This window comes from Martes martes (assembly GCF_963455335.1).
Source record: "Martes martes genome assembly, chromosome: 7".
Taxonomy (NCBI): Eukaryota; Metazoa; Chordata; class Mammalia; order Carnivora; family Mustelidae; genus Martes; species Martes martes.
In genome coordinates, this window is record NC_137894.1 from 99029496 (window position 1) to 99044198 (window position 14703).

At 41.8% G+C, this 14703-nt stretch overlaps 2 protein-coding genes across 2 annotated transcripts in view; one reads left to right on the forward strand and one right to left on the reverse strand.

Annotated features, from left to right (window-relative positions):
• Positions 1–7970, reverse strand: part of TXNDC16 (thioredoxin domain containing 16) — a 111373-nt gene extending 103403 nt beyond the window's left edge. The window contains exons 1-2 of the mRNA XM_080807725.1: positions 7729–7970; positions 5845–5991 (exon numbers count right to left, since the gene is read on the reverse strand). The gene's annotated coding sequence lies outside the window, so the exon portion shown is untranslated. The remainder of the gene's footprint in view (positions 1–5844; positions 5992–7728) is intronic.
• Positions 7971–8565: 595 nt separating this feature from the next.
• The window catches only part of GPR137C (G protein-coupled receptor 137C), a gene marked incomplete at both ends in the record, with an annotated part of 63476 nt that continues 57338 nt past the window's right edge, over positions 8566–14703 (forward strand). The window contains 1 exon segment of the mRNA XM_080808702.1: positions 8566–8985. Coding sequence (XP_080664828.1) covers positions 8566–8985 — 420 coding nt within the window.

The following is a 14703-nucleotide window of genomic DNA, read 5'->3' on the forward strand; positions in this document are numbered from 1 at the left end:
ACATCCAAAGATGATATACAGATGACCAACAGACCCGTGAAAATATGCTCAACATCACTCATCATCAGGAAAATGCAAATCGAAACCACAATGAGATAGCACCTGGCGCCTATCAGAAGGGCTAAAATCAAAAGTTCAAGAAACAAGCATTGGTGAGGATGTGGAGAAAAAAGAACTCTCATGCACATGTACCAGCAAACTGGTACAGCCACTGTGAAAAACAGTATGGAAGTTCCCCCCAAAATTACAAATATAACTACCCTATGACCCAGTAATTGTACTACTGGGTATTTACCCAAAGAATACAAAAACACTAATTCAAAAAGATTCATATACATTTATGTTTATTGCAGCATTACTTGGCAATAGCCAAACTATGGAAGCAGCCAAAGTGTCCATAACTAGGTAAAAGGATAAAGAAGATATAGCATATATACTTTAGAATATTATTCAGCCATAAAAAAGAATGAAATCCTGCCATTTGCAACAACATGGATGGAAATAGAAGGTATAATGCTAAGTGAAATAAGTAAGAGAAAGACAAATACCATAGGATTGCACTCAAATGTGGAAATTAAACAAAACAAATGCAGAAAAAAAAGACACACACAAACCAAAAACCAGACTCTTAACTACAGAGAACAGAGGGTTATCAGAGGAGAGGTGGGTTGAGGGGGGATGGATAAAACAGGTGAAGGGGATTAAGAGTACACTTCTCTTGGGACACCTGGGTGGATCAGTTAGTTGAGCGTCCAACTCTTGGTTTTGTTTCACGTTGTGATCTCAGGGTCCTGATATCAAGACTTGGGGCAGGCTCCACGCAAAGCAGGTAATCTGCTTAAAGATTCTTCCTCTCCCTTTGCCCCTCCCCAACCTCGGATGCGCAGGCTCTCTTTAAAATAAATAAGTAAATCTTCAAAAAAAAAAAAAAAAAAAGAGTATACTTCTCTTTATGAGCACTGAGTAATATATGGAATTGTTGAACTGCTATATTGTACACCTGAAACTAATACAACACCGTATGTTGATTACATTGGCATTAAAATAATAAAAATGAAAATTAAACATTAAAGTTATTACTTGTATGGAATCACATTTTCTATAGCTCCTACTCCTATTACTCCAACTTATCCCTGTGGGGCTACAGAAGAATGTTCATTTCACATGCATGTAAAATAAAAATGCATTTGCCCAGAGACATGTTCTCCATATAAAAATATCTTTAAAGAGAAGGGAAGTATGAATGGGAAAGGGGGAGGGATTAAGAATACTAGTGAGAACAGAGTAAAAACAAAGATACAGAAGGTACTTGGTGACTCTTTTTCTCCAGTAAGTAGGAAATGGAATAGAAAATAATACTTAATTATTCAAAATCTAAACATTAGGTGCCTGGGTGGCTCAGTCAGTTAGGCATCCATCCACCTTTGGCTCAGGTCAGGATCCTGGGATCAAGTACCACATCCAGCTCCCTGCTCAGCGAGAAGTCTGCTTCTCTCCACTCCCCACAAAAATAAATAAATAAATACTGTTTTTAAAAAATACAAAAACAAACTAAATATCAACAAAGAAATGAGTACCTTGGGAGAAATGTAACCTTGGTACTTTGGTGTAGTAATAGGTAGGATTACGCTTAACTTCCTGCACTTTCCACCTCTAGCGAATTGGTTGTGGCCGCCCGGTGACTTACTCTGGCCAATGAAATTTAAGCAGAAGCGGTATGTCTCGTTCAGGCAACAGTTTAACAGCTAGTGTGGGGTAGGGCAGGAGTTATTTTCTTCTCTCACAGTCATCAAAAATGCTCAGCTGGTGGCTATTCCTCTGCATGAGTCCCAGTACGAGCACAACACAGAGAACCCTCACTGAGATGCAAAGAGTGTGTGACACAGGAGGAAATAAACCTTATTGTCAGAAGCCACTGAGCTTTGAGGGGTTATTATGGCAGCATAATCTAGTTTATCATCACTGGTATACAAATTAGAATGAGGTGCTACCTTAACAAGAACCCCAAAACACTGGCTCAGAGGCCAAGGAGCAAGGACTGTTCGGGGCCTAATCAGGGAAACTTTCACCAGAGACCAGAGCTTAGCAATCCACATTAAGGAGTGACAAAACATTTGACAAAACAGTCACTACAATAATTTGGAGGTGACACACACCTAATGAATTTATAACGAGAATGTACCCAGGCTTGTGTGGCTAATGAACTTTATATGGCCCTAACAGAAGAGGCTGGTAGACAGAAGATGAGCACTGGGTGATAGTTGCTGTTGGTTATTTTTAATTTTTTATTAACATATAATGTATTATTAGCCCCGGGGGTACAGGTCTGTGAATCGCCAGGTTTACACACTTCACAGTATTCACCATAGCACCTATCTTCCCCAATGTCCATAACCCAACCACCATCTCCCTACCCCACTCACCCCGGCAACCCTCAGTTTGTTTTGTGAGATTAAGAGTCTCTTATGGTTTGTCTCCCTCCTGATCCCATCTTGTTTCATTTTTTCCTTCCCTAACCCCCAAACCCCCCCACTTTGCCTCTCAACTTCCTCATATCAGGGAGATCATATAATAATTGTCTTTCTCTGATTGACTTATTTCACTCAGCAGAATACCCTCTACTTCCATCCACATCGTCACAAATGACAAGATTTCATTTCTTTTGATGGCTGCATAGTATTCCACTGTCTATATATACCATATCCTCTTTACCCATTCATCTGTTGACGGACATCTAGGTTCTTTCCATAGTTTGGCTATTGTGGACATTGCTGCTGTAAACATTTGGGTGCACGTGCCCCTTCGGATCACTACATTTGTATCTTTAGGGTAAATACCCAGTAGTGCGATTGCTGGGTCATAGGGTAGCTCTATTTTCAACTTCTTGAGGAACCTCCATGCTGTTCTCCAGAGTGGCTGCACCAGCTTGCATTCCCACCAACAGTGTACATGGTTATGTTTAACAAGGTATTCAAATAAAGGTACTCAAAGAACCACCGCCATCCAAGAGACTAGCTGTTTGAAACTTAGTTCTTTAGCACCCACCCTTCTATTATTAGGAAGCAAGCTGACAAAACTGCTCAGCTATGGAAAGAGGCCATATTCTCCAAAATAAACTTCAGATGTGGCCAAAGATAATAAAAATGGAAGGACCTCCTGCAGAGTAAAGCGAAGGACCATGGAGAACTATGCCCTAGGGCATGTGCCAAAATACCAACTGTTTGTTACTGGGTCTATAATAATGAGACAAACACAGACATTGAGCGTAGATGTCAAAAAGCTGTTATAACCCATTTTACACAGTAATTTTCTGTTTGTTGAATCTAAAAATTTTAAAATTGGGCTTGTCATTTGATAAGTGTTTTCATTCCATTTTTGTTGCAATTCATTTTTATTGTAGTTAACAAAAATACAAATTTATATTTTGAATCATTAAGAATTTAAAAAAAAACAAAAACAAAAACCAACCCTGGTCATTCATGACAGACAGTTTGAAAAGCACTGACCTGGAGAACCCAGTGAACGGAAGAAGAGCCCTGGCACTATCTGCCCAGTGAGATTTCAGAGTTCCTATAGTCTCAAGTCTGGTGTGTGTCTTCCATTCCTCCCCTCTCCAAATCGGAACACGTATTCGTATTTGTCCCTACACTACTCTATGTATTCAACTGGGAGTGGGAAACAGGTAACTTATAATGTCTAGACTGGTTAGAGATTAGCACTAGTGGGCATTAGTCAGAGATCCTGGACTTTGAACTTGATATAGTGACTGGATGGGATTTGGGGGTTATGTCCACTGGGAAGGGCCAAGGATGCAACTAAATGTAAGAAGGAGAATATCTGTTCACAAAAAGGGTGGACTGTTCAAATGCTTCTAGTTCTCTACACATGTTAAGATTGTACTTCCCCAATTCCTCGAATTAGGTATAGCCATGACTTGATTTGGCCAATGAAATGTGCAGTGACATATATAACTTCCAGGAGTTTTTCCTAGTCAACATATTTTCATGACCCACAACACATTTTTCTTCTGCTATGATGAATGATAACACTCAAAATGCAGCCTTCTCTGCTAAACCTAGTCTCAGAAAGAGGACAACATGGGGCAAAGCTCCCAGCTAACCCACAGTGAACACAAATTAAACATTGTTGTGTTAAATCTCTTAAGTCTGGGGGTTGTTATTACAGTACTAGACTTATTGGTTTTAATAACAGCTAAGAGGAAAGTGACTTGAACATAAATACATACACTGGATTTTCAAAGCAGTAAATATCAAAGAATTCAGAGGAAATTGACCCAGTTTCTCTGTAGGATAATTCTACAAATGAAGAGGACTCTTTCAAATGCAACAGACTATAATCACAACAGGTGCCAATACCAAAAGAAGGAAGTCATAGGCAAATGTCTGCCAAACTACACACATACATCGCCCAACTACATGCAGACTCATACCCTTTGAGCCTAGAGGGGGCCTTCAGTTCGTCAGTGTAATGCTCCTGTCAGCACTAATCAGAGTTGGTATGCAAGATGTAACTTTTGCCTCAATCCCTAAACTCTAAACAAGTACACCTGTACCATTTAAAAGTTGGTAGGGGCAGGGCACCTGGGTGGCTCAGACGTTAAATGTCTGCCTTTGGCTCAGGTCTGGGTCCCGGGGTCCTAGGATGGATCCCCGCATCAGGCTCCCTGCTCAGCGGGAAGCCTGCTTCTTCTTCTCCCACACTTCCTGCTTGTATTCCCTCTCTCACTGTCTGTCAAATAAATAAATAAAATCTTAAGGAAAAAAAGTTGGTAGGGGCACCTGGGTGGCTCAATCGGTTAAGCAGTTCTTGATCTCAGTTTAAGCCCCACATTGGACTCCATACTGGGCATGGAGACTACTTAAAATAAAAAAAAGTTTGGAAAAGATGTGTGACATTTAACTAAGGACAAATACAAGAGGGTGACAAACACTATGAGTTGGAACAATGAGGCTGTAGTACAAAAAGGGTTAAAGCTTGCAGATAGAAAGACTAAATAAAAGGCAATACAATTTGGGGGCCCTGGGGTGGCTCAGTCGGTTAAGCAACCAACTCTTGATCTCAGCTCAGGTCTTGATGTCAGGGTTGTGGGTCTGGCCCTGCATTGGGCTGCATGCTGGGCATGAAGCCAACTTAAAAAAAAAAAAAAAAGGCAACAAAATTTTGCTCAGCACCAAAATACTGAGAGTCCCCAGAGGGCAATAAGGAGGAAGAATTTCAACAGAAAAACATTCATCTTCCTGCTAGTGAGGGGTAGGGGAAGGATCTGCCTTCATGTGTTCCACAGCTGGAGCAGCTGGTGACTCTCTACAGTTAGAACAATCCCATTTTGGGATTGGGTCCTGTTTATAGTAATACTTGGCAAATAGTCTTCTGCTTTGAAATGTTTGAAAGACCATTGTGCTGGAGTAATGTACCCTCCTAGAAAACAATATTCAACCACACTGCATTTGGACACATTTCAAATTTTAGAACATCAAGCAGCAAGCTTTTCTAGACGACCTTGGTTAGTTTCCCTTTATAGACTTAAATTTCCCTTATGATTAACCATAAAACTAAAAGTTTTCTCTCTCAAGAAAAAGAGGAAATTAACAACTATAAACACTAAACAAATTATACCAAGTCTGTGGGCATCATTCTCTGAGAAAAGACACATTTCATATTTTGCAATAAATGGGGCATATAATGCTTACAAACTTCCTGTAAGAACATTCTGCAAAAATTAGCTTATAGTTTAATGCTACTACTGGAGAAAACCTGCTCATTGAACCAGCTTTAAATAAACTCTTGATTAGATATCATCAAAGTTTATCATTTAAGGGGCACCTGGGTGGCTCTGTGGGTTAAGCCTCTATCTTCGGCTCAGGTCATGATCTCAGGGTCCTGGGATCGAGCCCCGCATCAGGCTCTCCGCTCAGAAGGGAGTCTGCTTCTCCCTCTCTCTTTGCCCGCCTCTCTGCCTACTTGTGACCTCTAAAAAACAAAAACAAAAACAAACAAACAAAAAGTTTATCATTTAAGATTCAATGGAAGCAATAAAAGGAGTCAACCTCTCTCTACTTCAGAGCTTCTTCAAGGCAGTTGGGGCAAATCCCCTATCTGCAGCCCTCCTGTACCCCCAAAAGAGGAAGAGGGAAAAAAAACTATCTGGACATGCTCTGAAATAAAAAATTTAACAAGCAAAGACCTCAAACTAGTATGGGTACTATCCAGATGTTGTTTACCATAACTTTGAAAAGAGAATACCAGAGAAAAAGAAAAACCAGTTCATGGTGAAAGTCTATTCGTGAACGAAACATGTACCTCATCATTATGGAAGATACAAAAATAGGCATGTCAGCGAACAGGAGGTTCCCCTGATTTTGATGAGTGCCTAAAATCACAGAACTATTAGTTCCTGCTTAATTTACAAGCTTAAGGGGCGCCTGGGGGGCCCAGTGCATTAAGCATCTGCCTTCAGCTCAGGTCACCATCCCAGGGTCCTGGGATCAAGTCCTACATCAGGCTCCCTGCTCAGTGGGAAGTCTACTTCTCCCCTTCCCTTGTGCTCATGCTTGCTCTCTCTCAAATAAATAAAATCTTTAAAATATAATAATTTCCCTTTTAAAAAAGCAAATTGCAAGCTAAAGCACACAACTGCTTAACTCAGACCTATTTCTTTCAACAAGTTGTACCCTGCTCTAGGCTACGCTGTACACCCTGCTTGGCTGAATGTTTTATCTGAGAGATCCACATAATTATGCCAAGCCTAAACATCACAGTTTGTCAATATACCTATAAAGAATCCAAAACACATCAGCATCTGGTGCCTGGGTGAACCACTGTCCCAGACTCTGTAGTACAAAATAGACTTTAAAGTTCTCTGTGGATCACTTAGCTAGGAAAGAAGGTAGCAAAACTCTTCTTATGCAAAGCATTAGGACAAAGAATGGTGAGTTACTAAAGGCTGAGTCTTGGTTGCACCAGTAAATGTAGCAGTGACTTTCAAAAGGATACTGAATTTGTGACGTGCCACTCACTCTAAAGAGAATATAAATTGTTTTCTCATCATTTTGCATTACTTTGCTCATTTTACTGCCTAACGCTAAAAAGAAAAAGATCAGCAATGTCGTCAGTCCAACACACGTTGGAAGATCTACTCCTCGCTATGTACAGCAATAACATAATATAGCAATTGTTTTGTACCTCTCTGAGCCTCAAGAAGAGCGCCACCATCCACCAAGTACAGGACTAAGGATTGAAGGAATATATGTGGAATTTAAGTACAAACTATTCTACTTTTTTCTCCTTAGACATTCATCAGACTTACAGTTCTTTTTCTGCCTTTTTCCCTACACTTGTGCTCAGAGCATCCTTCCAAATTCTAAGTTTCAAGGACCCACATTCCCCCTATTCACATCTCCTGTGGACATCCATCTCATCCTAATATCACTCGTCCTCCCCCGAGGAAGAAGTTTGCTTAAAGCTTCAGTTCACTCTTCTCATTCCGTCCCCTCTCCCCACAAAGGGCTCACGTTTTTCTCGCCGCTCATGCTGGGGGAAAAGAAGAAAGCAAAATGCCCCTCAGAAGGATGCAGGTGAGGCCCTTTTAAGCCAGACCCCAGAGCTCAGTGGCGCAGCCCTTGCTGGGGAACAGCCGCCAGGCTGAATCCCCATCCCGGCAGGCAGAAACCACAGCCCCTTCAAGGAAGGACCTCCGCTGCCACTCACCTGCCCGAGACCCGCGGCAAGACCTACCCAGAGGAACCCAGGCGGTTCCCGCGGCCGACAGTTCCCGCCACTGAAGAAGAGGCAGAAGGCGGGGCCCCTGCCGGCTGGCTCGCTGGCAGCGACGCACGGCAGCGCCTACCTACTAGGGTGCAGCACCCCCAACCTCAACGCCTGCGGCCACCACCGCACGGTGGGGTCGGCCCGCTGAGCAAAAAACAAGCCCAAGGCTCCTCCCCCTCCTCGTGCTCCCTACGTGCGGCCTCTCCAACCAATGGGAAGCTCAGGGGGAGGAGCGAGAGCCGCCCCAGGTGACAGGCGACCACCGAGTCCTCCCGCCGGCGCGAGCTGGCCGTGCAGTTGCTGGGCCAATCGGCAATGTGGGTGGGGAGTAAAAGGGAGGGAGAAAGTGAGGAAAGCGGATGCCCAATCAGATCTTGGAGCCTTCGAGCGACGGGTCCTGTGGCCCGTGGCCTTCCGAGCGCGGTGCGCAGGGGGCGTGCCCGCCTGGGCCAATCGGCGCGAGCCCACGGTGCGGAGCGAGCGCCTCAAATGCTCGGGTTTCTCAGCTGATTGTCTCCAGCCGAGAGTTGTTTTTTGCAGCTACCGAGCCGAGCCGCAGCAGGAGGAGCCGAGACCCCCCGGGGGGGCGGGGAGAGGAGGCGGGGTCCGGGGAGCCGCGGCTGCTCTGCGCGGGGCTCCGGGTCCTGTCACGGCGCTTCCTGGGGTTGGAGGTTGGGGTGGGTGGGGGGTAAGGGGGAAATCTTTCTCCCCCTCGACGGCGGCTCTGAGTCCGGCCCCTTCCTTCCCGCGCTCTCTCTCCTGACCCCCAGCCCCCTCATGAGGGTGTCCGTGCCGGGTCCGGCTGCCGGCCGCGAGCCCTCGACGCCCGGAGGCGGAGGCGGAGGCGCCGTCGCTGCCGCCTCAGGCGCCGCGGTGCCGGGCTCGGTGCAGTTGGCGCTGAGCATCCTGCACGCCCTGCTCTACGCCGCGCTCTTCGCCTTTGCCTACCTGCAGCTGTGGCGGCTGCTCCTGTACCGGGAGCGGCGGCTGAGTTACCAGAGCCTCTGCCTCTTCCTCTGTCTCCTGTGGGCAGCGCTCAGGACCACCCTCTTCTCCGCCGCCTTCTCTCTCAGCGGCTCCCTGCCCCTGCTCCGGCCGCCCGCTCACCTGCACTTCTTCCCCCACTGGCTGCTCTACTGCTTCCCCTCCTGTCTCCAGTTTTCCACGCTCTGTCTCCTCAACCTCTACCTGGCGGAGGTAAGGCGGGAGGACCGGCATGCGGGGCCGGGCGGGTGAGCGGGGCTGCTGCGATCAACTCAGGCTGAGGATCGGCGGGGGGGCGGGAGGGGGAGGGGGACCGGGCAGTTCGAGGCGGACCCGAGAGCAGCTTGGGGAAACTGAGGCACGCCTGGAGTGTGCGCCAGTGTGCTCGCCCTAAACTTAAGCGGCGGACTGACTCGGTTCTTGAGAAGCTGGCGGGATTGAGTGAGTGAGAGTGTGGGTTCCGACAACTTAAAACAGGACAATCCTTTGTTCGGTGTTTTGGCCCTCCAAGGTAAGGTGTTGGTGGCACCAACAAAGTGGCATCGCAAGAAGTAGCAGCCCTGGTAGCTCTGCCGAAGCTGGACTGTGTTGAGAGAGGTTGGATGCTGAGGTAGCAGCAGCTCTGCTGAAGCTGGACTGCTGCCAGCCATTACGTCACCAGGCAGAGCTGTTCCTCTGCTATTGTTGCTGCGTTTCTTTTATTAGAAGCTTATATTCCCTCCTGCATCTCCTTTCCTGTGGCTCGATAAGCCTCAAACAAATTCCGTTCGATAGTTCCCCAGCAGGGTTAATGATCAATAACCAAAGACGAGGGTCAGTATAAAGACCTCCATAAAGCTCTTAATGTTTGCCCCACTTGCTCCGAGCTTTGGCTATTTATCCTGTCTCTTACAGCCTACTGGGGTTTTCTTGGAGCTAATTAAGATAGAAAATACTAGCTTAACCTGTGACTGTTGCAGAAACAAACCACTAAACTGTTTTTGCAATAACTTGCTTAATAGCTGGAACCTAATCACACCCCCTTTCTCTCTTATGGGGAATTGCTGGTTGGATTGCATTGTTCTGCAGCGCTTAGGTACTTGACCCATTTCAAACAGGTTTGAGAGTGTAAGGTTGTCAATCAGGTGTGTCAGCTAGTGGTATTTAAGCCACAGAATTTTGAGAATCGCCCGAAAACCCTCCCTTCCCCCTCCCCCCACTTAAAAAAAAAGACTTGAGGAGGGGAGGAAACAAGGTGACATCATATGCTTAATACTGACTAATATAGAACAATATTGGTCTATGCAGCTAATCCTCTCAAAGGCTTTTGGAGGTGATGAGAATTAACATAGTTCTGAGCAAAAGTAAAAAAACATTTGCGGCAGATTGTTTATATTTCCTTCATAAACCAACTCTTTTCTCCTATAATAGATGGAAAGTAGAATGCATAATTTTCAAATTACAGTCATAACTTCAGCTTTTTACCACATTAAAAACAACAGTTGAAAATAAATAACAAAACTAATTTAACTTGAATTCTTTTCCTTCCCCATACTTTGGAAGTCCAAGCAAAAATAAGGCAAAACCCAAACAGTGAAAAGCAAAAATTAAAAAAAAAAAAAAAAAACCATGGACAATCATAAGCCAAATAATTATGCCAGAGTCCTGTCACTTATTTGATGATGCTCTCATCTTGTAGTTGTTAAAGCTGTTATAGCATTTCTCTCCTTTATAGTTAAATTGATACATTGTATTCTTCCTGACACCATTTCTGATAGAACACCAGTGACCTCTCATTACTGTAGCTTAATTCTAGCTTCAGATATAATTTACCTTAAAGTGACCAGTAATCCTTATGCCATAAGCATCAGATAATTTGTTTTTCCCCTATACATTTTGACTTATAAAATTATATTAATGATTCCTATAAAACAGTAGGCCATTTCATGAAGTAGCTAAACTCTTTTTTTACATTTTTTGGAGAAATAAGTTATGCCATAGGGCATAAATCTTAAGGATACAGATATGAAATTTTACGTTTGCTTATATTCATGTTACCACCCGGATTAAGATAGACAGCATTTCTGGTGCCCCAGGATATTCCCTTGTGCCCTCTCCCAGTCATACTTCTCACCTTGAGGTAATCACAAAGTGGCTAAACACTATTGCAATAGAAAAAGCATTTATAGTTAAGCTTAAAATTCTAAAAGTATGCTTCTACAGCATAAACTGCATATCTAGATTGAGTTTTCATACTTTTAATGACTGATACTCCAAGGGAAGATTTTAAGTATCTAGAAGTCTTCCTGTTAAATGAATCTTTTGTGTGATGTCATTTTTCAAAAGGCAATAAAACTCAATAAACCTAGAAAATATAATTGGAAAAGATAGATTAAAGCTTTTTCCTTTCACAGTGTCTCCTAAAAAGAGTGTAGTTTGTCTCTTCTCGTCTTTTCATGATCACATTAACAATTTTAAGACCCATAACTGTACTTAACAAATTTTCAACTATTTAAAGAGAGATATCTTGACCAGAAATCATTTCCCTATTCATGAGAAAAAATCCAGAGGAATCTGTATTTGAAAGAGTATTTGAATTTAAATTTTTATATCAGTTCCAAGTAACTGGAAGTATACTTTCCATTGATCATTCTGATAATGAAACTCTTTCAGTGAGTTCTTGGTATTATAGAAGTATGGTAAGGAAAATCTATCTGGTTACAAAACTAACACTTGACTTTTTTTTTTTTTTTTTTTAACTAAAAGGCCCTATATCTGTTTCAAATAGTTGTACTTTTAGATTACCAAATCATTCTGTCTTTACTATCTGTCATTAAATACCAATTACATTTTGGTTTTGGCCTCTTTAAAGCATTTGTTACATACATTTCTTATAATTAAAAACATTCTAACTTTAAGGACTTACTTACAAAGAACCATGGAGCAGAATACAAATAAAGTTAGAAAAACAACTCTTACTCCTTTGAATGTATTTTGGTGGTTCTTCTAAAACTCATTAAGTTTTCAAAAAGTTAAGACTGCCTAAATCACTCTTTTGTTGACTACACTTGAGTGGAATTGAGATAAGGAGAAGTAACCCTTCTGAAATAATTAGACTTTTCAACTTAATCTCCTGGAAGCAGATACTTGAGGGGGGGAAAATCCCACTGTACAACTAACCTAAAAACATCTACTGAACTTTTTTTGGCATGATCAATAGAACATGTACTTTACCAGAGAAAGGTTCTACTCCTGTACTTTGACCAGAAAAGACTTCAATCTTTAAAACAGATAATCTGAAAAAACTGATGCTACCTACTACTGGAACAAGTAAAAGGACTTAAGATAAGAGTTAATAGTATACTGCTTTTTGAGTATTGTTATATATCCCAAAATCAATGAATTCATTTTCAAGGCCCATATTGACATTTTTTCTCACAGTTTTGTAGCATGAATGCCAGTTGTTTAATCAGGATAAATATGGTGACTTAATCATAATGCCAGAATGCCACAATGCCAGCTAGGAAAATTAAATTCAGAATCTTAACCCTTATATTCATGGATGCTATCATTGTTCTGACAATGAATACATTCTTCCAAATATTGGTGATATGTCAAATGTGTAGTTTAATTTACATGTGCTTGGGTTTCATTATAATGTTCTGTGATTTGTCACAAAAGCATTTGACCACCTAACATGGAAACTCCTTAAGATTAAGTTAATTTATTATATTTTTATCTCATAGCAACTAGATCAATGGTGAATATATTATCAAATGATATTCTTGAAAAGGCCAAAACTAGAAAATATTTAGCCATCTAAAATTTGGGGGTTAACTTGATTTTGATGAACATTTTGTGGTAAATTATTTGTGTACTTTCTGGGGTCTTTATATTTTCTGCCTTAAAGATTGCCTGTTGGTATGAATGCTAAGATTCTCGTAGATTATCATGATTTAATTGGATAAAAGTTAATTTTTATTACCACAGGTAAAGTATTACTAATGAAGACACTTGAATATATTCAAGTTTTGCTTGGCAAGACTATTTTTACATCACAGCAAATGGCCCATAGTAATTAGGTCTTTGCTAATTTGGCTTCAACAAATTCTATTAAATAAGTCTGTAAAACAAATAAGTTTCACATCATGACTCAATTACTATTTGCTGGAAATAGTGATTTAGTTCAATGCTGGATTTTTATAACAGTTGTCTTCACAACCACCGTGATATAGGTAGATACAAACAGGGTGTGATTTGTCCAAGGTTATTGGGCTAATACGTATCAGATATAAGGCTACCATATACCCAAAGGCTATAAATCTTATTAAGTGAGCCATGCTTATGAACTTTCCTGGGTACCATCAACTCTTTAATATTTAGTGCTTTACTATTTCATTTGCTTTCCCATTTTCCCCCATTTCAGACCTTTCCTCTCTCCAGCAAACTATTTCTTGCCCCTTCATTCTCAGCATATGACTTTCAGCTCCTAGTTTATAGAAGAAACCAGGGCCATCTGGCTGAACAAAGATTCAGAAAGATACCTTAAAATGCTGCAAAGAGTATTTAATCTTTTCAATGAATGATTGAGCTAATAAGTGAGGAAGTTCCTCAGAAGCAAGAAACCACACACACACACAAAAGAAGTGAATGCAGAATGATACCACACAGATGTTTGTCTTGGGGGCAGAAGTGGTTACTAGCTGCTTCCTGTTGGCTTAAAGGCTGGATTTTAAATTTTATGTGTTGGGAATCTGGGAAGGTGACATTGGAGGCAATATCTTATGGTGAGGTCTGATCAGAGACTTCATTCCCTCCAACTTAATCCCAGAATTCTCAAAGTGTATATCTTCAGTGGATGGGCTTGGAAAAATAAGCAGATTCTCAAAGGTTAATGATGGTCTTTGTGCCTCTCTCTGCCTTGGTTCTGGGTGAAGGAGGTACATATTGGGAAAAAAAAGTCTCCCCTGAGAATGCATAACAAGTTTATTCTCACACAAGTTTAAAGCCTGGATTCACACCACTTCTGTGACCTTGGAGGAAAAAATAAACCCCAATCTGAAAATGTAGTTTAATGGTATCCAGGCTTGGTAGTAACCTCAAGAACTTGGAAGGAGCCAATGCAAATCATTTGTTGAGAAGTATAATTTAAACCCAGAATCCTGACAGATAAGATTTTATAGAACATGAGCTCAGAATGAAATAGTACACTATGGTATCTACCTACAAAAATTAAAGATGTTAGAATTATCAAATACATGATATAAAATATTCATTTATGTGAATTAAGAAAGTGAGTATTGATATATAATTTTAAAAAGTTAACTAGGCACATTTGGAAATAAATAATTTTAAGTTAAAAATGTAATTAAAATTAAAAATTGAAATGAATGGTTAAACAAATTAAACAAGAAGAAATAAGTGGCAGGGCCCAGGTTGAGCATCTGACTCTTCATTTTGGCTCAGGTTGGGATCTCAGTGCCATGGGTTTGACCTCTACATCGGGCTCCATGCTCAGTGCAGTCAGCTTGGGATTCCCTCCCTTTTCCTCTCCCTCCCCTTCTGCCCCTCCCCCAACTCATGTCCCACCTTTCTCTCTCACTCAAAGTCTTTTTTTTTTTTTTTAAGATTTTATTTATTTATTTGACAGAGATCACAAGTAGGCAGAGAGGCAGGCAGAGAGAGAGGAGGAAGCAGGCTCCCCGCCGAGCAGAGAGCCCAGTGTGGGGCTCGATCCCAGGACCCTGAGATCATGACCTGAGCCAAAGGCAGAGGCTTAACCCACTGAGCCACCCAGGTGCCCCTCACTCAAAATCTTAAAAGAAATTACTAAGGAGCTGAGAGTAAAATCACTCAGAATATAGCCCAGAAAATAAATAAATAAATATGAACAAAGGATTAAGGGAGAATGAAAATAGAGTAAGCAAGTCCAGTGTATACTAACTGGAATAT